A 22,062-nucleotide genomic window follows, 5' to 3' on the forward strand; every position below is an offset into this window, starting at 1 on the left:
ACTCTCGCTCTTTCTAATACTCAATGTAAAGTAGAGAAGATTTCTGGGAGGCCTACCGTCCACCCTGGCCCGCATCCTCCCCGGCCCGCGTCCTCCCCTTGTGTCTCCCATTTCACTTGCATTAACTTGCTCCTGGTTCCCAGCTGAAGTGCACAAACTGCACCTGCTCCGAAGGCCAGCGGGGGCCTTGCCTCACCCGCTGCTCAGCCTCGGTTGCTTGTGCACGGACACGAGTTCCCACCAGGGGGCACTGCAGCCTCAGAGCTATTGTGCCCGCCAATCCTGGACACAGCCGGTCCCGCGGAGGGCGTGGGACTGGGAGCGCGGAAAGCCGGGGTCCGACCCTCGCTGCGCCTGCCTTCCTAGAGCAAGCCTCCAGGTCTCCCCGGGAAACCCATACAGCGAGCCGGGCCAGGGCCTGCGACGGCTAGGCGGACCCGCTCCTGCGTCGCGCAGGTTCCTCTGCGGACCTCTCCGCACCTCGCCATTTGACCACCTCCGCTCCACCCTCCATCCCCGGCCGAGACCCCGCCCAGAAGGGGCGCCCCCTTCCCGGCCACTGGGTCCCCACTTCGCTCCAGGGCCTTTTGTAGACGCCCGGGCCCGGCCCAGCTGCACCTGGGCTACTCCCGCCCGGGGCGCCATCCCTTGCGCCGCCAAGAGAACTTTCCCGGGAGCCGCTGCGGCCTGGCGCGCCCAGGGCAAACCCCACCAGCCCGCCGGCCGCGTTCCCAGCCGGGGCGGCCGCTCCTCCGCCCGCAAGTCCCCCGACTGCCCGCTTCTCTGAATCTCCCGGGGAAGCAGCACTCCGCCGCCCGGGCAGGGGGTTCTCGGAGGGAAAGCTTCAACTTGGCTACACGTAGCCCCGTGATGAACTCGGGGATCCTCAGACGGGAGCTGCGCCCCGCGACGAGCTGACCTCCACTCGCCGGTCGCGGTAAGGAGCCCGAAGCCCTTTCCGACCCTTTTCGGGCTTCTCGGTGCCCGCGGGTTGGGAACGTGGAGGTGGAGGTAGCCGACTGAGTGACGACCCTCGCCACTGCCCCTGCAGTGGGGCCGGGACGTCGTGGGTACCCCTGACACAAAGGAACAGCCGAGTGCTCCCCAGTCGGCGGACCGGACCGGGGGCTGCGGGGTGGGGTCGGAGCTGGAAGTGCGCGTCCGCTGGGGACCCCGGAGGCGGAGAGGAGGCCGGTGCGTGGCTGCAGCGCTCCAGGCGGGCGTGGGTGGAGGCGGCTGCAGAGCTTCTAGGGGCTTCCAAGTACGGGGACGGCCTAGAGCTCTCGTCCCTCCCTTTTCTTGCCTCTTGTATCCTTTGACAGGAGATTTTTGTCGTCCCCAGGGCTGCGGTTGGGGCCGCGGTACCCCCGCCTTCGGAGGAGCCGGAGCCGCAGGATGCGCGGGGACGCGCCGCCGCCCTCTGCGCCCAGTTCCTCCGGCGCTTCCCTGGCCGCTCGCGGGCGCTGACTCTCTCCCGGGCTTCCCCGCCCTCCTTACCTTACGTCCGCGCCGCGCTGCTGGTCCGCGCCGCGCTGCTGGTCCACGCCGCGCTGGACCCCGCCGGGAACTGGTCCTCTCGACCTCGCCGCGGTGCGGACAATAACTTAATGCCTCGCGCTTGAGGGGAGGGGGCGGCTCAGCGCCTGGGTCGCAGGTTTCTCCTCTGGCTGAGGCCGGCCACAGCCGACATGGGCTGTTTCTGCGCTGTTCCGGAAGAATTTTACTGCGAAGTTTTGCTTCTGAATGAATCCAAGTTAACCCTCACCACCCAGCAGCAGGGCATCAAGGTAGGCGCGGGCCGGGGGCATGTTCGGGGTCGGGGGTGCGTAGCCGGGCAGGCTCGGGGGTTCCGCGGCATTGTCCCAGGGCTGTCACCCGGGCGGGGCGGACGGCGGTGGCGTCTCTGCACGGTGGGAACGAACGGCAGTTGCCCCCCGCGCTCAGGTGGAGGGAGGACGTGTCAGGGTGAGTTAACTTTGAGTCCTTCATAAAGGAAAGTAAGTTTGACGCCTTGTAGGAGGGTCCATGTCCAATCCACCGTCCTGCAGCTGAGACCCAAACTTCCCTACGTCGTTTTCCTCCAAAAGCGTTTAAGGCCCCCGCAGCTCCCAAAGAGGCGCAGAATTGATTGTACGGGCAGCATACAGTGTTGAAGGCACGCTCTCCCTCGGCTTTGTTGAAGACCTTTTTTCTTGATAGGATTATTGGGGAAGTAAAATAATTCACTCGTTGAAACACATTTATTGGGTGGTTGTGATTGTGTCGCCTGTGTTTGTGGTTGGGTAATGCTACGTTCGGCCGGAAAATAATTTCCTTTTCCAAAAGCCACCTGGTTTATCCCAACATTTAAGTAAACATCTCTCCAAACGAGGTAATAACTTTGCGTCTCTTCGTAGGTCATTATAATGCAATTACTGGTATTAACCTAGAGAACCCAAACAAAAAGGCTGTGGGAGCTTGCAGACATTCACTTCCTTAATTTTGGCGAGCTCGTATGTTTACGGTTGACAACCTGACTGACGCGCCTGCGCGCTAGTTTTTCTCTCGCTACAACGTAGCTACCTAGAGATGATAGGAATCCCGAGTGTTTTGTTTCCCTTTCTCCTTCAGTTTTAAATCATTTAGGCATTTTAGATACCTCAGCAGCTGAGTCTGATGAAGGGAAACCGTCCCCCTCCCCCCGCCAAGGAGGCTGTCTGAGAAATCAAGTTCAGGCTGCCAATTGTCTTGTCCTAGTCTTGTCATCTCAGAAGTTAATCCTAATGGCGTAGGCTCTGGGCATTTCCTTGTGTGAATCAGATTTTACATAGCTTTATGCACACTAGAGTAAATGTTCTTGGCCAAAAGCTTCAGCTTTGTTATTACCGTTCTTGGTGTACAGAATTTTAATTTCACAGCTGTCATTTTTTTTTTTTTTTGGTCAGAGAAAGAGGGCAAAAATGATCAATTAAAGCCACAAGATACAGTTAACCCTTTAGGAAATTGTTTTGAATATTGTTTCTTCTGTAATTTTAATAAGCAAAAGTCAATCAGATTCTCATTTAGTGTTTCCTTTCGAGGACAATAAAAGACTCTGGCGGGGGAGAGTGTTCATTGTATATTTTTAGCTTTTTATGTTCCAACTCCCAATCCCCCCCACCCCTATGAAATCAGGAAAAGAACTTACTTTACAAGATGACATAACATTCTTTGGAGTACTGTGAGCACAAAATAGACAAAAGTAAAAAAAAAAAATCATACATTTTTGATAATACATAGATTCTCTTTGGCTTCGAAACAATTAGAGAAAGATAACTGATGATCTGTTACTAAAAAAACATAGAAATCTTTCTGAAGTCTAAAGTCATCTGGTGTGTGAGCTTCCTATTTAATCATGAAAGCCCTACTCCTGTCAGTTGTGGAACATGTACATTATTCTGTCATGAGAGCAGCCAAGACTCAGAATCAAATGGAATAATTTTGTCAAAGAAACATGAATTAAAAATCCTGATCCATAATTACTTTTTATATCCTGATGGTGCTTATCTTGTTTTACAAATAGGTCAAAAATTGGTGAGGGATTCAAATGCAATAGCAACTTTATAATGCTGTTATTTTGGATATGTGCCATTTAACTGAACAATAATTTAAGCATGCTTTTGTTGGAAGTAATCATTTTGCAACAGGCTTGCCCTCTTTCAGTGTCACAAAAGCATGCCACAATTATTTTGATGGCCATATGTATAACACAGATGTCTGCTGAAGTTAACCACATTATCTGTAACTACCATGCTACCATAAAATGCATGTGTTAAGCACCTATCTGCTTGTGGTATGTACTAAATTAAACACATATATATATATTTACAAATGGTATAACGTATGAACAGCATCTTGCACGTAGATGGTATTCAAACATTGAATGAATATATGTATATTATTGTTCTGTACTTGGCACTTTCTTTAACTCCTGCTTTATTATTATTATTTTTTTCTTTAACTCCTACTTTAGTTTGTAAATGAAATAGTAAGCAATTACTTCAAACTTAATAGCCAATAACTACTATTACAGTGTTTTCCCCCCCAGGATAGTACTCTTGATAATTTTGATTATCACTAATTAAAATCGAAGTTAAGCATGTGACATTTTCCCCTGAAATTAAAATAGAAAAATCTTTTTTCAAAAATATTATCTAATATTTATTTTGAGATGACCCCTCTTCACATTCTTTCTCAAATGAAGATATCTAATTCTGTGGTAAAATTATTCACATATTTCATCCCTTAATGGAAGGAATTTTACTGATTCCTAAATAGTTACTTAAGAATTTGCTGGCATTACTGTTATAATAATGCATTGTAGGTTAAAGAAGATTAATTGTAGTAAATTTAAGTAGAAAACATATGAGAGAAGCTTGGTAAACATTTTTTTCTGTGTGCTATTTTGAAAAACACTCTCTGGATTTCTTTAAGCACCAAATTGCTCATTGAAAAGTTAGTTATGAAGTGATTTTTCTGCAACTCAGATCAAAGTTTTTCATCAACTTAAAAAAAAAAAAAACCAACGTGTGTCCTATGGAAAGCATTTCAGCCTGAAGACAATAGTTACACATCTTATGTGTTAAGATGAGTAGCACTTAAATGGAAAATAATTTTCTGTTTTAAAAATAATTAGAAAAATAAAACCCAGTGTCTGTATTCATACTAATGTGATGTAGCAATTTGCCTTCTTAACTTGTTTTAGAGCTAACCTCACCTTGTCAAGCAGAAAGTCTTTTGCGTGCAGTTCGTAGTTTGAGCCCTCTGCAAGATTTAAAAACCCAAGTTTATATAAACTGAATGTTATTGGTTGTGTGTCGAGCCACACAATAGCTTTTAGCTGTTTGTTCTCTGCTGCTATCTCTGTTGTTTATTTTAGTAAGAATTTCTGCTGTGGTTGGTCTCTTGGTTTTTTGAGCAGTGTTTGTTCAGGGAAACTTTTGTTATGTCCTGGGGGAGGTAGAGATCCTTCTTTTAGTTCTTTTAGAAAGCAAAACTTGAATGTGGCTCAGACTACTTTTATAAGTTGTCATTTGATTAGCAAAAGATTTTTAGGGAAAAAAATCACAAGGTTTGATGATTTAGTCCTCATAATTGCTGCTGCAAATGTGAACTAGATTAGTATTTTCATTTCAGCAAGATTTTAGTCCTCTGAGTAGTAATGTAATAAACACTGAGGTGCTTATCTTTGCCTCAGTGTATTTGACTAAATTAATGAAACCAATATGACAGCAAGATGGAAATTCCATTAACTTTTTAAAAAAACTGCTTTATTGAGATATAGCATACAATTCACAAAGTTAGATTCATCCGTTAACTTTTAAATGAAGTTACTTCCTAATCATCCTGAGGTTCCTGAGGGAATATTATGAGTCAATTTTGATGTTTTGATCAGAAACTTCCTAATAAACTAGAAAAACAGAAGCTGGGGACTTAAATTATATGCGTGTCCCTTACCAAGGATTGTAATTTTCACTCCATTTGGACTGGTAAAGAAAACATCTGAGAAAATTTGGAAAAAGTGAAAAACAATAGTTTTTCACAAATCACATTAAGTGTATATCTATACCTTTTAATATCAACTACATAAGGTACACAGTCAGGGACCTTATAAACATAGGTTGAAGCAAGTAATCATACACCAACATTTCTGTTAATGTAAGATTGGCTGTAGTTAGTAAATTAGGCTGTGGTTAGTAAATTAGTAAATTAGATGTAACTGGGATAGAAGTACCCCTCTTCCACACTGCATCTAGGTTTCTAAAATTCAGATATGATATCCATGTTGTGACTGTTTAAGATCAGCTACTGTATAAATGCCCCTTCATATTTTTTTTGTTTTTAAAAAATGATTGAAAGTATTTTTTTAGCTTTATTGAGGTATAATTGAAAATGAAACTGTAATATATTTGAAGTGTGCAACGTGATGATATAATATATATATATATATATAGTGAAAGGATTCCCACCATCCCACCATTGAGTTATTAACATTCCATCACCTCACATATTTACATTTTTTTCTTGTTGAGAACAGTTCAGTTCTATTCTCTTAGCAAATTTCAATTATACAATACAGCCTTATCGCCTATAAATACCATGTTATACATTACATCCTCAGACTTAAGTGCCCCCTCAATTTTACAAGAAGTTTTTCTTGAAAAAAATTATTAAAAATGTCATTTATCATTTATGGTTTAAAAGTGATTTAAAAGCAATATAATGGGGAAAGAATTGTTTGTTACCTCTAGCAGGTAATGGCTAGCTATCCTCTTATAGGGACTTACACTTTTCTTGGTTGATGGTGAATCGTACTTTTTGCAGCCCCATTAGTGTAATTGTCCTTGAATTCTGTGATGTTAAGCTTAAACGGACTTTGAACTAAACTTAAACTAATGCAGAGCTTTTGTTTCTTTTGAGCATGGGTGGTGTCTTAGTCTGTTCAGGCTGCTATAAGAAAATACCACAGGCTTGGTGGCTCATAAACAAGAGAAATTTATTTCTCATAGTACTAGAGGCTGGAAGTCTGAGATCGGGGTGCCAGCATGGTCAGGTGAGGGCCCTCTTCCAGGTTGAAAACTTGTTGTATCCTCATGTGGCAAAAGGGCCTAGGGAGCTCTCTTGGCCTTTTTTTTAAAAATAAGGGTGCTAATCTCAAAGGCCCCACCTCCTAAAACACATTACCTTGGGAGTTAAGTTTCCGACATATGAATTTCAGGAGGGCGCAAACGTTCAGACCGTAGCAGATGGCGATAGAGTTAAATCTAAGTTGCAGGGTCAGAAGTCCAGACTCGACTGTCCATTAGCTGTATGGACAATGGTTGGTTATTTTTATTACAAAACAAGATGGGAAACTCATCTTTTCTTCAGTGGTTTGTGTCAGGTTGTATCTTAGTCCGGCCAGACAATTCTTTGTTGTGGGATGCTGTCTGCTCCATGGCAGGATAATTAGCAGTATTTGTAGCCTCTGCCCATGAGATGCCAGTAGCACCTCTTGCCTAGTTCTAACAACCAAAAATATGCCTAGGTGTTGCCAAATGTCCCCTGATGGGCAAAATCACCCTCATTTGAGAACCACTGCTGTGGAAGGTAGCAGTTTCCTTTATTCTCCTTTATTTGGTACACATTGGATGCAAACTGACTTTTGGATGCCTTCTTTTTTCTCTTTTGGAGGAGTGAGTCATGTGCCTTATAGGTCAGTGAAAACAATATGAAATCTGTATCTTTAACTTGCTTAATATTCTTAGACTAGGAGCAATATACTGAAGTGATGAAAAGCATGGGCTGTAGCATCAGACCACCTGGATTTACATTTTGGCTCCACTGATTACTTATTAGCTGTGGGGCCTCCAGAAAGATACTTTTCTTCTCTGAATCTCAGTTTCCCCATCTGTAAAATGGGAACAAAGTCATACCCACTTCATAAGTTCAAGGTGCTTTGCATGTGGTAAGCCCTCAGAAAATGTTGGTCTAGATTCTTTCTCCTCCGTTCCTTATCCTCTCTTTCTTTTAGTGCTTCATTCCTGTCTGCATATAAAGTCCACCCTTCACTGTCTGATTTGCCACCCTCCCTGCTCTAGACCTTCAGCAGTTCTGTGTGCCTACCCAAACGACTTGCTCTATATGGGCACGCACAAATGCTCAGTCTCCCAAACATACCAGACTTGCTTGTGCCTTATACTTGGGATTCCCACTGAGTGGCACTGTTTTGTGTTTCCCTAAGCACACGCTCATCTGAGCTCATCCTTTAAGACTTGAACCGAGCGTCCCATCTGCTAGGAAGACTTAGACCTGGCGTGCCCTGGCAAAGTTAAGTGCTTGTCAGTGTCTTGCACGCTTCTTGTTATAGCCCTTACCACACTGCAGGCATTATTTCTGGACACGTCTGTCTCCCTCAGAAGCCTGAAAGCCCTCGCCCGTGATCCCCAGCAGCTAGAGCTGTACACCATATGTAATAGTTGCTTATTCACTGTAATTTGAATAGAAGAATGAATGGAGTGTTACCGTTGGAATAGGCCATATTGAAAATCTTCTGGTTAATGAGGTTTCTTTGCCATTTTATTTTTACTCGAAAAGACCTAGAATAAAGAGAATCTCACTGTGAAAAATCTGTTGCCAAGATACTCTAATTTTTATATTGATAATGGGTAGAAAATGAGATGGTGCAGTGGACTGGGTGCATGTAGCGCATTGAAGAGCTGACTAGCGGCCATTTTAGAAAACACGAGTTACCAACGTCTTTGTAGTGAGGAAGTAACTACTGAATCCTTCCCTCTCTCTCTCTTTTTAAAAAGTAGAACTTTCCCCTTATAGGTCGAGAGTCTTTTGGAAGAAGGGCATATTTCACGAATGGATAATAGATCCTCACACTTTGCTTTTCTTCCTTGTCTCTTATTCTGTAAACCATTGGAGAACAGTATCAGTTGGTTTCACAGTGTGGGTTTACACAATCGGGGACCATTGGTATAATTTTTAATCTTGCTGTACCACCCATTTTACTCCTGAACCTCATCTGACCCTGCTCTAAGGCATAATGGAAAACACAGGGTTGAGAAGTTAAATACTGGGTTTTTATGACAAATGTTAAGTTTTTCATTCCGACGCACAATGGATTTTTCTGCAGGCCTGTTATAAACAGGACACATCAGACATCAGATTTGTCATAACCCTGCAGCTTCTCTGGGGTTGACTGCTTTGACCGAGCTTTTGTCTCTGATATTTTAGCCACGCGTACAGCTTATACATAATGCTCCTGGTTAGCCTGCTTTGGGGGGTAAGAGTAACTGACGTTTGCTCCTGCGTAGCAAGATTTGTTTCTAAGTCTCACGTGTTAAGTGTAACCAGGCCTCTGTTATCACTTGTTTGGGTCTCGACTAGGTGTGTTAAGGTCAGGAACCAGCCAGTTTAGTTTGTGACTCAAAAAGCCTGTTACCACACTTGGGAGAGTCTGTAGCATTCTCAGAAATGTGGATTGCATTCCTGTGCCCTCTGAACCATGATTTCCTGTTTTGTTTTTTTTTTTTCTTTTTTTTTTTAAAGTGAAACAGTCACTTTTCCTTAGTGCCGCCTGTTGGTAATCCATTTCTCTGTAACTAAACACTCTTGCTGAATCCCCAAAGGCTGAGATGGCTCTCTGCAGAGGCTCTCCCAGTAATCGCTGAAGTCATGAGAGGGCCTGGCAGTGGCTTCCAAAGGGGTAAGAAGTTTGTTTTCAAGGATACTGACATGCCAAGTGGAAGTTAAAACAAGGGAGATTGTGGCAGGCAGGGAAACCCGAGAGGTGCTGAGTGCTAGCCCCCATGGTCAGTGACCAAAAGGTCAGACGGCAGAGGAGGAATCAGCCGACTGAGACCAAGGAGGGAATCAAATATGGCAGCAGATTGTCGAGAAATGCCGTGTTCTGAGCACGTGAGGAAGCGCAGTTAGTGATGCTCAGCGCTACCAACTCTGTGGGCGCAGCGTCCTGGAAGTTGGGTAAAAAGTACCTTGCGTAGAATACAGCTTTCCATAGGAACAGTGACTTGAATGGGGGTCAAGTTTCTGAGCTAGCCCACCGAGACCATTTGAGTTTTTAAACCACTCACGTCCCACTTTGCCCTTCATTCAGAGCCGTGTTTGAGAAGCGGTCTTGGAGCCTCTGCTGCCTTAATTATCACTTGTCAAAATTGGTTTTTATCCACCATCCTCACTGCTCCCACTTTGCACCAACCAGCCTCCTAACTGGGGTGCTGTGTGGTCATCTTCAATCTCTCCCCTTCCCCTATCCTGCCCTGTGTTTAAATCCTGGTTTACCATGAAATTGTTGGTCTTGCGATGGACCACAGGACTCTTCTTTGAACTAGCCTCCCTTTCCTCATTTGTAAGCTGAGGAGTGTGATAACTGCCTCATGGGATGACTGTGCAAATTTGAGAAAAGAATTTTAGGCACGTAGGATAAAAGGTGCTCAATAAATGATAGCTATCATTATGTGTGATCTATTATTTGCTAATAATTTTTTTTCTGAATTCCAGTTTGGGATATCTAATCCCCCACCCCTGCCCAAAGTGACACTGGCTCTCTGAGAGGCATGGGTGGTTGTTAGAAGTGGGGGAACAGTGGTGGTTCGATATCCATAGGTACCAGTGACTTTTCAGGTCTCTGTATTTTTATTCACATTGCCTCAGCTACCACTGGGATGCTGAAACTTCACATCTGTACCCCTAGTCCAGACTTCCTCACTCTTACCTGACTTGTATTTCTGATTGCCTACTGGAGGTCACACTCGATGTCTAAGCCCTTCTGTTCGCTCCAGACTCTCTCTTCTTGTGCTGCCTAGTTTGGCGAATGAGGCCACTCTCCGTCTTCATCAGTTAAGATGCTTTGATTCTCGGTTGCGGAGATTCCATTGCAGATTCTCTTAACGTGAGGAAGCTTATTTGTTCACGTCAGGTTCCCAGCTTCTCTCCATCTCTTCTGGGCTCTGTCATCTTGGGAGACAGGGTCATATGCAGATGGGTAATGGTTCTAGAGACAGTATTTGCACATGGCAATATGTGAATTGGGAATAGAGACAGGCTCTTCTTCAAAAAGGAGAGAAGACTCCTTCTCCCCAAGTTCCCCATCAGACTTTCCCTTGTGTCTTTTAGCAGAACAAGTCTTGTGGCCATTCTTGAGCTATAATGGCAATAGGATCACCTTTAGGGCAACAGATTCTCCCTGGGACTGGGTGGGGGTGGAATCCATTTTCCCAAGGCAGCTGGCAACTGGGGGAGGGGTTCAGTCAGGACGAAAGGTAGGAGTTGTGGGTGCTATTGGCCCTCTGCCCCTCTGGTCAGGATTCTGGCGCCTGGGCTCTCTGTAAATTTCCACAGCCTTCCAGGTGTTGTAATTCCACCTCTTAAATATATTCCAGATTCATCTCTTCTCCCCTCCTCTGATTGCTCCTGCCCTGATCTGCACTCTCAGTTCTCAGCTGGACACCTGTAGTAGCCACCAGCATGATCCCCTGTGACTGCCTTTAGCGTGGCCTTTCTCACCCTGGCTTGGATACTCCCACGGGTTCTCAACCTCCGTGGCTTAGTTTATATTCCTGAGCACCATGGCCCTTCATGATCGGACCCCACCTCTATCTGACCTTCCTCCCACTGCTACCATATGCCTCTCACGGATTCTAGCCAGAGGGAGCTGCATTCTAGTCCGAATTCTCCACACTCCCTCTCACCCTGGTCTTTTTCTGTCCGGAAAGCCCCACCCCACCTCATCTTGTTTGAGTGAAGTCCCAGCTCTCGTCAAGCAGGGTTCTGCTCAAATGCCACCTTCCCTGAAGACTTCTCCTTGGTGAAGCACTGGAGAGGCCCTCTCCTGACCTGAATCAGGCCTGCATTTCATTGCAGGAGTTTCCGTACTTTCCTGCCCACCTTGCCCTGGGAGCAGTATAGTAAGATGAAGAGAGAATGGGTCTAGGTCATGGATAAATCTGGCTTCAGGTCTCCTTTCCATGTGTTAGTGCTGTAAATGTGGTCAGGTCACATACCCTTAGAGTCAGCTTCCTCATCTGTAAAATTAGGGTCAAGCTCTCCAGCTTATTATCCTGAGATACTGCACGTGAAACCCTGAGCCCTGTGCCCAATGAGAGGGAGCTGTTGTTACTGGAGATGGAAAGCCTTGAGGGAGGGGACTATATCTTTTTTATGGGATCCCCAAGTCAAGCCGAGTTCCTAAGGAATCAATGAACGATTGTTGACTGGGTGAATTAATCTGAATAAGAAAAGTACTTCCAGATCGACATAAGCAGTGAATCTGAGAAAGAGAAGACATCTTTCACCTCTTTACTTTCTAGGTTCCCTGGTACAAGGAGTGTACCTCCTTGACTCCTTAATTTCTCATTTAATTTTTAAAAACAGGTTTATTGAGATATAAATCACAGACCATACGAGTCACCCATTTAAGGTGTGCAATTCAATGGCTTTTCATGTATTTACAGAGTTGTGCAACCACCATCACAATGAATTTTAGAACATTTCATTACTCCACAAAGACACCTTATACTTATTAGCAGTCACTCCTCATTTCTTCCCAACCCTCTTACCTGCTCCTGCTAGGCAACCACTAATCTTTCTGCTTCTACAGATTTGCATATTCTGGACATTTCATATAAGTGGATTTGTATAATATATGGTCTTTTGTGACTGGCTTCACTTTGCATAATGTTTTCAAGGTTCATTCATAATGTATGTATCAGTATTTCAGCCCTTTTTTTGCTGAATAATAGTCCATAGCATGGATATACCATATTTGTCCATTCATCAGTTGATGGACTTTAGCTATTATAAATAATTTTGCTATGAAGATTCATGTGTAAGTCTTTTTGTGGACATGTGTTTTAATTTCTCTTGCATATGTACCTAGGAGTGGAATTGCTGGGTCATAGGTTTAACAGTTTGAGGAACTTGCAAACTGTTTTCCACAGTGGCTGCACCATTTTACATCCCCACTAGCAATGTCTAAGGGCTTCAATTTCCCCACATTCTCACCAACACTTGTTTTACTCTTTTTGATTATAACTACCCTTTTGGATGTGAAGTGGTATCTCATTGTCATTTTGATTTGCACTTTCCTGAAAAATAGTGACGTTGAGCATCTTTTCATGTCCTTGTTGGCCATTTGTATATCTTCTTTGGAGAAATATCTATTCTTTGCCAGTTAAAAAAATTGGGTTATTTTTCTTTTTATCATTGAGTATAAGTGTTTAAAGTATATATATATACATATATATATATTCTGTATACAAGTTTTTTGTCAGATACTTGATTTGAAAATATTTTCTCCTATGGGTTTTTTTTTTTACTTTCTTGACAGTGTCCTTTCGTGTACAAAAGTTTTAAATTTTGATGGAGTCCAATTTATCCTTTTGTTTCCTGTGCTTTTGGAGTCATATCTGAGCAGCCATTGCCTACGCCGAAGTTATGGAGATTTACTTGTATATTTTTAAAGAGTTTTATGGCTTTAGCTCTTACATTTAGGTCTATGATCCATTCTTCATTCTTTTGCGTGTGGATATCCAGTGGCCCCAGCTCATTTGTTGAAAAAAGGATTTTTTCCCATTGAATTGTCTTGGCACTGTTATCAAAAAATCAATTGACAATAAATATGAAGGTTAATTTCTGGACTCCCATTTCTGTTCCATTGATTGACATGCCTATCTATGCATCTTGTTTAGTTTTACTAATTCCTTGGCAGGGTAGGTGTGTGTAATTCAGCAGAGAAAACACTCCCAGTTAAAACAAATTTGACATTTAATATTTTGAGCAAAATTTCCTATAAAACTTCCTGGTGGCAGTTAAGTATTATATATTTTATTCACTTTTAAATCCCTGAGTGCCCATGGTGGTGCTCAGTAAATATTTGTCATATTTGAAGAAAGACTGGTAGAAGGATTGTTTTAGTCATGCTGCTGTTGCTTTTGTAACTTGAAACCTTGGTTGTTGAATATTTAGATTTCCAAAATCTTTTCTGTATAAGCTTTTGAGTGTTGCTGTTTACGTTGTGTAAAGGATTTGCCTTTGGTCCTTCCAGGCTCTTCTGTAAACCACTTGATGGAGGGCTGGAAAAGAGTATTAGCATATGTTTTATGAATAACTTTCTTCGTTAGTTTTGGTAGGTGAAGATGTAGCATGTTCAAAAAGTTAATGTCATTTAAATAGGTATGCGGATTTCATCTATTACTTGGCAACACACTGAGAATTTGCTAGAGATTTGTCCTGAGAGTGCAGTGTGCAGTGTTCTCCTCCTGGGAAAATAATGTAGGTGGCTAGAAGACCACTTTTGAATGCACACACCCTCCCCAATCCCCATGACTTCCTTTCAACCTTGAACTTCCAGGATTCCTAGTGTGATTGCAGGTTGAAGCCTAGGGAGCAACCATGGCTTCATGGAATTGAATTCCCTATGACTGGGGCAAATGGTAGCAAATCTTAGTGGTATTGAAAGTGGCATAATAGAAGCTCTACAGCTTTTGTCTGGATTGTGCATTTTAAAACTGGTAGTATTCAAACACTTGACAAATCCCAGTAGATACGCAGGCTACAGGCAGTTTCCTCTGTGAAGAAAATTTCAAATGTCTAGAATCTAGATAATGCCACAGCTGTGTGTGTCAAAATCTTTCACACAAATTGGTTTCTACTTGTCATTGCCTTTTTTTTTTTTTTTTTTTGCCAGCCACTCATTCTTTGCCCAGTAGTTCAACTGTCTGGTTCTCTGCACCAAATCTGAGTGTGGTCACACGTCCTTAGTTAATTCAGCCCTGTGATGCTGCTCCAAAATGCAGCAGACACCCGGGGAGAATGTGGAAGAGATGACATGAGTTACGACAGCCTGGCTTTCACTTACCATAGAACGCTAGACTCGGCATGGGCATTTAGAATCATCTAATCCAGTCCTCTCATTCCACAGCTGTGGGAACAGGGACCCAGGGAGGGGCAGTGATTTGCCAGAGCCCAGCACGTGGTCCTAGAACCCTGTCTCTTGGTTTCCTGTCTGGTAATTTCTCAGTGCTCACCCACCCTCAGTTTCTTTGAAGCCTGCAAGGGAGGAAGGGCTGAGAGCTGATTATAGGGGAAGAGGTCAGAATTTATTGAAAATCATCTAGGTTTATTGCCAATCCCATCTCTTCCATGCTCCCAACCCTTCCCTGTTTCCTCCCCCCCCCCCCCCCCCTTAGATTAAGTCCTTCTAGGCCTACGTCTGGCTTGATTACCTTCTGCAGCCTTGGCATTTGGATTTGTGGAACTCTTTCTGGGTAGGTTTTATGAGGGAGAGACTCTTTTGTCCTAAAGAATCTTTTTTCCCCCCCTCCCAATTTGGAAAAGAGTCTGCTTATGTGGAATGTCTTTTCAGAATGATACCAACTGCATTGCATTTTAATTTTTTGGCTTTTTCGAAAATGCTTATTTATTTAAAAGGCCGAGAATAATTTATGGTTATGACCATGGTTTTAGAGCTCATATCACTGAGAGTTTTTCCTTGGTCTTTATTTGTAAAGTCTTTATCCTGAATTCTTATAGCTCCATTCTGGTATCTCTCCAGGAAAGAAAATTAAAAACTGATTAGTAACCCTTCTTATTGCCTGAGGGAGGGTGCAAGAGAGGAAAGTAGAAAGGTAAAATTGCTCCTTTGCTGAAAGGTTTAAGATGGGCCAATCATCAGGAGGCTAATAGATCTTTCCCCCGATAATGATTATTTCATGCATCTGCTGCTGTTTACAAGGGCACTTGGAGGATGTGCAGATTTTCCAGAATTCCTCAGAGAGCCAGCTTCTTTTTCTTTCAGATGCTGTTTTTACATAATGTTCTGGGGTAGTTACATGAAGATAAACAGGTTTTGAGTGTGAGGGTGTATGGGGGTCTGGGCCAGTGCTGTGTGTCTGTAATTGTGGGTATTGCTTTGTGAACTCACTTTTAGGAGATTTTATTCAGAGCTTGTGTACCCAGTAGCACCCAGAATTTCTGGTAGGGATGATGAAATAGAGGGAACACTCTTGCCTTTTTTTTTTTCCTTCAAACATTATATTTAATTCTTTCAAATGCATACAAGACAGTAATTACACAGCAACAAATCTTTTGTTCAACAGTGATTTGATTCATAAGTATTTGAGTGAAATTTACATCATTTCACATCCAGACTCTTGCATTTTTAAATACTGTAAGTAAAAAAGCTCCCCAAATAACCAATTCTTATATTTCCTACTTATCTCTCTCTATATCCACTTTAAAAAGTTACAAACTGAACATTATACAGAACATATAAGTCATGTTTAAAAGCTTGAGGTTTTAAAATCATCGTACCCCAGTATGACTCAAAAAAGTCCCAATGCTAACAAATGCAGTCCTAGGTGGTAAAATAAATTGGAGGAGGGGAAGAAAGAAGAGACAGACACAAGTTTGCTGTCTTAATATTTTACTAATCCTGTCAGTTAAAAATGGTGATGTCATGAGAAATGACAGTTTAGGTTTAATATGAGGAATGGCGTTTGCCTCATAATTAAAAGAAGTTTAAAAAGTTAAAAGAAATTTAACTTTTAGGTGGAAAGACAAATATTTACTTATAAAACAACAGAATTCAATACAGTTCATAATCAAGTACTGGGTTATATGGTGGAGATTCTAAGAGGTACAGACATTCTTATAAGAAATGATGTTTCTTATATGCCGAGGTGGGGTTAATCAGGAAAGGAATTTTAGAAAAAGTGGATATAGGTTTGCAGTGCCTTATTTGAAACCCTTGGGGTAGGTGTGTTTGAAGATTCAAAATTTTTCAGATTCCAGCAAGGTAATATGGTATATAAACCATCCATTATGCAATATCCCTGGCCAGGTTTGGGCTGATATCTCATAAAACAAGCACATTAATATTTGCACAGCTCATGATTTGGATATTCACAATAAGTGGGGTAAATAGAGACTATAAGTTGCCTTCTGCCAGTTTATAATAGATTTTGTCTCTGTATTAGTTATCTGTTGCTGTGTGCCATGTTACATCCAAAACTTAGCAGCTTAAAAGAACAAACATTTATCCCAAACAGATTCTGTGGGTCCGGAATCCAGGAGCAGCTTCACTGAATGATTCTGGTTCAGGGTCTCTCTGAGGCTGCACTCAAACTGTGCCTGAGGCATTGGTAATCTGGGGATGGTGGGTCTGCTTCCAAGCCTGCTCACGGGCGTGTTGGCAGGTCATGGTTCCTCACCACGTGAGCCTCTTCATAGGCTCCTGGGTGTCCTCACAACATGGCAGCTGGCTTCCCTACATAGCAAGCGATTTTAGAGAGAAAGAAAGCCCAAGATGGAAGCCACAGTCGCATATAATATCCTGTTACTTCTATGGTATTTTGTTGGTCACACCAGCTGACCTTGGAGGGAGAGGGCACTGTATAAGGGTGTGAATACCGGGGGGCGGGCATCACTGAGAGCCGTCTTGAAGATGGACTGCCGTAGTCATCAAGTGGGTTTTGGCATCAAACGTAAAGCTTTCAGTTTTCCTATCTTTTTGGGTTCTGGATTGAGGATTTATATAGACTCTGGCCTCCTCAGAGTGATGATTTGAGAGGATGAACCGTGGCTCTGAAGGTGGTCAAGGACTGCAGGGTAGCGTGAACACAGAGAAGTGAGTTTGGTGGAGGAAGATGGGCGTCTGGGGAGTATGCGGACTCATAGTGTGCTCTGTGCCAGGCACTGTACCTGACGTGGGGGGTAAAAAGGTGAATTAGATACATTTTTAACCATCTGGAGCTAGACTTATGCTTTGAGAAGTCTAGAGTTTTGTTTTGAAAATACTTGTATTGAGGATCTACAGTGAGAAAGGAAGCCTGCATGGTGAGACAAGCAGAGAATATAGACTCAGAAAATCTGGATTCCTTTGCCAGTTCCTTCATTTCCTACCTTGCAAAAGTCAAAGTTTTCGAGCCTTAGTTTTTCCATTTGTAAAATTAAACTGATGCTTATGTTATTCCGTCAATATCAAAGTATTGTGAGACCCCAAGGAAAGTAACGGCTGAAAAAACTCTTGCAAAAGTTTAAAGTGCTTTGGAGTGTTAATAATTATTATCCTGTGGCTCTGTCATTTACTAACTAGTAACCTTTTGCCTCAGTCTCATCATCAGTGAAATGAGGATAACACTGCTATCTACTTCACAGATTGCTGTGAGGTTTGAATGAAATAATACATGTAAGGGCTGAGAATAGTGGCTGGCACATGATAACGTGAGAAATAACAAATATTAGCAGTTATTATTATGTCATCATATAGTGCTAAGCCTTATGAGGAATTAAAAGAAAAGTGAAATGATGACTTAGAATGTCCTTAGAAAGTTTTAAACAATGAGGAAAAAAAACCAGTTTTCCTTAAAAGGCTTTTTATTATTTGTATTTGCATTTGCTGACTAGAAAACTGATTTATTTGGTTGGACAGAGATTACTTTGAAAACAGCTACCAGCTTCCTCCCTCCTTCTTTTCTTCTCTCTCTCTCTCTCACTCTCTTTCTTTTTTGATGTTGACCTTCACGTACAGCTTGTCGAATTTTTAAAGGTCATAACTGAAAATAAATCCCTTTGCACTTCCGGTAGCATAGTAGTCAGCTTGCCTGTCCAAGCAGAAAGAGCTAAGTTCAATTTAGATAATCCTCATCACTTGATAAAGATGTGTTTCAAAAATGAAGCTTAGGTTTGGAAGCCTGGCAGGATTTACTCATTAAAATTCCTTGTTGGAATAAATTATGAGTCAAAAATGAAGACTTGCAATTCTTTTGTTGAGTTCTGTGATGAAGACATTTAGTGTATTATGATTTAACCTTTGTAAGAATCTGAATAGCCATTTTTTGAGGATCATGAGAACTTCAACAAATCATTATTTTCTAAAATCTTTGTCTGGCAAACCCTGAAGAACTTTTCCCTTAGAATGCCTTTATGCCATTACATGCACCCAGGGACAGCAGGCTGTGACAATGTCATGGAAACATCAGTATTGACACAGCCATTATGGTGACTACCAAAGAACAGCTATAAAGGAAACCAGACCCCAGGCTGACAGCAGATCAATCCCCTTAAGTCACAAATTTCCTTTGTGAGCGGTGGTGAAAAAACTTGAGCTTCTTGTGTGTTTTCAGGATAAAAATTCTTGAGACTTCCTTCTGTTTGAAAATGCTGAACTCGTGTGTGTGTGTGTGTGTGTGTGTGTGTGTGTGTGTGTGTGCACGTGCCAGAGGGAGAAAGATAAGTGACCTTGTGTTTAACTACCATTTTAATATTTGGGTAGTTGTGTTTAAGAGTAAATGTATGTAGAGAACAGACTTGTACTTGCCAAGGGGGAGGGGGTGTGGGAGTTTGGGATTAGCAGATGCAGACTATTGCATATAGAATGGATAAACAACAAGGTCCTATGTATAGTATAGGGAACTATATTCAATATCCTTTAATAAACCATTAATAAAAGACTGTGCAGAAGAATATATATGTGCATGTATAACTGAATCACTTTGCTGTACAGCAGAGACTAATACAACATTGTAAGTCAACTATACTTCAATAAAATAAATTTTTAAAAAAGAGTAAATGTATGACTAACTTCTCTCTAGGAAACCATTTTTCTTGCTTTTAAATGTTGTTTTCAAAAGATGAGCAGTATTTATGTTCTGAAACAACATTTTCTTCAAGTGTGAGCATCGGGGCTACTGAAAACAGGTGTGCATATTCAACAAGATGTACCTTGCTTTACTTAAAAAAACTGTTATTTTGAAAAGTTTCATTGTGAATTGATTCTTGTTTTAAAATGCTTCCCATCTGGTATAATTGAAAAGTTGGAAATGACACAGAGATTTTTTTTCCTAAGGGAAGGGTGGTGATTTTGTGTCAACTCGCTTACAGATCACTGGGTCCTCCTTGTGCTTTTCCATTTGCTTCAGTTAGTGCTGAGTTGAGCAAAGCCAAGTTCCTGACAGAGACTGTTGTGGTTTTCAGCACAGGCCTACCTCTGTGTTGGCTTTACCAGTGTACGTTTACACTTTTGTCCTCAAATGGTTAATTTTGTGCTTTCTGCCTGAGATTGGGATAGCAAAGTGACAACAAAATGTACCATTTCTCCCTACATTTAATAAATTCTGCTGCTCTTGAGTGGAACCCATGGCTTATTAGATATGTCAAGTTGCTAGTTTTCTAAGCATGCTCAGCTAAAAATGATGAACAAATGGCTTAAACTGGAATATTTTGGGTCTCTCTGCATGTATAATATTTGTCAAAGAGTTTGGCTCTAGTTTATTGGCCAATCTCTTCACGGTAGATTCATTGACACCACTTGGGTCAATTTGGCTGCCATTTCTTGTGTTAGGTTGTGTTAGAGTCCTCTTGAAGGAAAATAAAGGAGTAAGAGCCAGTAAGAACCCGAATATTTATTTATATATTTTAAAAAATTTATTTATTTTATTTTTATTTTTGGCTGTGTTGGGTCTTCGTTGCTGCACGCGGGCTTTCTCTAGTTGCGGCGAGCAGGGTCTACTCTTCATTGAGGTGTGTGGGCTTCTTACTGCGGTGGCTGCTCTTGTTGCGGAGCATGGGCTCTAGGCGCGCAGGCTTCAGTAGTTGTGGCACGAGGGCTCAGTAGTTGTGGCTCACGGGCTTAGCTGCTCTGAGGCATGTGGGATCTTCCTGGACCAGGAACTGAACCCATGTCCCCTACATTGGCAGGCGGATTCTTAACCGCCTGAATTCTTAATTCTTCCCTGTGCCACCAGGGAAGTTCCAGAACCCAAATATTTAGAAACATCTGTAATTTTTATACCGATTACTAATAGATTTTCCACTTCCCCATAAATTAAAACTTTTGGGCTGAGAATAAAGCACATACAATCCACGTGTATATTTGTTATTACATGAATCTGGTATTTCTGGTTGTGTCAGTGCATGCAGGGATAATGTTTAAAAAAAGATCTTCAAAATTAATGAGACAACCTTGACTGAGAAATAGTTTCCTTACACAGGAACTTTTAGTTCTTAACTGAGTGAAGTGTGAGGAAAGGATTCTGCAGACCCTGGGTAGCGAATACGTTAATTGTATGTTTGACACAAGCATTTGACCATTAGAATAAATAGCTGAGCTTCCTTCTAGCTCTGAAAGTCTGATGGGCTGTGTCTAAGGTGGCTGTGATGACAGGTGCAAGTTTTCATATCTGGAGATCGTGTCTGTGGTTTATCTAGTCTGGAGCCACAATCAGCTTTTCATTACTCAGGTTTCACAGATTACTGTGGCTTGTTCAGCTCCCCACATAGAGTGGACAGGGCCCAGGAAAATCAATTAGATTTCCTGTTTTCAGCAACCTGAATGATTGATTTGGTCGTAGGGAAAGGAGAGTGAAGCTGCCTGTTCTTTCTCAGACTCATGAGCATTTTGGATTTTTGGTTACTCCGGTTTTTTTGGGGTGGGGGTGGGGGCATTATTATTTTCGTCTTTAAGGCTACTTCATAGAGTAAGCACATAGGCCATTAAAGGCTGCCCATAAGAAAATGTGAGCCAGTCAATTCAATGGATGTTTTAACAGTACTCACCATGCACGCAGATATTTTATACTACATGAAATGTCTAATACCCAGTGATGTTCAGTAAATGTGACCTTTTCCTTCTTTTTGACACTAGTCAGCCTGTTATGGGTGATACAACATGAACATAAGTGAAATTTTAAGAGAACAGTTAAATCTGTACTAGGGCTGGAAGTATGATATTGATGTGTGGGACATGAAGGGTCTCATGGAGAAGTGTGTCTTGAAGTTGACTTTTAAGGATAAGTGGGCTTTAGATACACAGAAAATGAAGGATTGCCCAGTAGAACTGCTGGGACACTGAGGAGGCTGGCCGAACCTGGAAGCAAAGGGGAAAACCAGATGGCATCCAGTTGGTGTTATTCAGTAAGGGAAGGACTTGAAAACCATGAAAAGGAGCTAAGGGCTTCCCTGGTGGCGCAGTGGTTGAGAGTCTGCCTGCTGATGCAGGGGGCATGGGTTCGTGTCCCGGTCTGGGAAGATCCCACATGCTGCGGAGCGGCTGGGCCCGTGAGCCGTGGCCGCTGAGCCTGCACGTCCGGAGCCTGTGCTGTGCAAGGGGAGAGGCCACAACAGGGAGAGGCCCGCGTACCGCAAAAAAAAAAAAAAAAAAAAAAGAAAAGGAGGTAAGACCCTGCTGAGTGGTAAGTCAAAGCAGAGGAGAGTCCTGGTGGTATTTTAGGAAGATAAGTTGGCAGGTAACAACTACAGACTGGATTGGAGCGAGAGGAGCCTGGAATCTGGGAAAGCAGTCAGTGGTGAGGTGATGAGAGCTGGGATTCCACCGTGACGTGGAGTAAAAAAAAAAAAAAAAAAGATAGTAAGGACGTTTTGGATAGTCATTCACAGAACAAATTTATTTGGAGAACCTTCCAGATGTCAGGCACTGGGCTGGGCCCTGGATGCAGTGATGAGGCCAACTCACACAGTCTCGACCTGCATGGAGCTTACAGCTCAGCAGGGGAGCAGGTGTGTGAGCGGCCAGGT

At 42.6% G+C, this 22,062-nt stretch overlaps 1 protein-coding gene across 6 annotated transcripts in view; it reads left to right on the forward strand.

Annotated features, from left to right (window-relative positions):
* The first annotated feature begins 390 nt into the window (after positions 1-390).
* The window catches only part of EPB41L4A (erythrocyte membrane protein band 4.1 like 4A), a 259,288-nt gene continuing 237,616 nt past the window's right edge, over positions 391-22,062 (forward strand). For 3 of the 6 annotated variants that reach the window (XM_019940833.3, XM_019940834.3, XM_019940835.3), the window contains exons 1-2: positions 391-937; positions 1,343-1,787. Coding sequence is in view for 1 of the 6 variants with exons in the window: in XM_019940832.3 (XP_019796391.1) it covers positions 1,689-1,787 (99 nt within the window). In the remaining 5 variants the exon portion in view is untranslated. The remainder of the gene's footprint in view (positions 938-1,342; positions 1,788-22,062) is intronic. The other 3 variants (XM_019940836.3, XM_073802402.1, XM_019940832.3) reach the window with 3 other exon arrangements.

Source organism: Tursiops truncatus, chromosome 3 (genome assembly GCF_011762595.2).
Source record: "Tursiops truncatus isolate mTurTru1 chromosome 3, mTurTru1.mat.Y, whole genome shotgun sequence".
Taxonomy (NCBI): Eukaryota; Metazoa; Chordata; class Mammalia; order Artiodactyla; family Delphinidae; genus Tursiops; species Tursiops truncatus.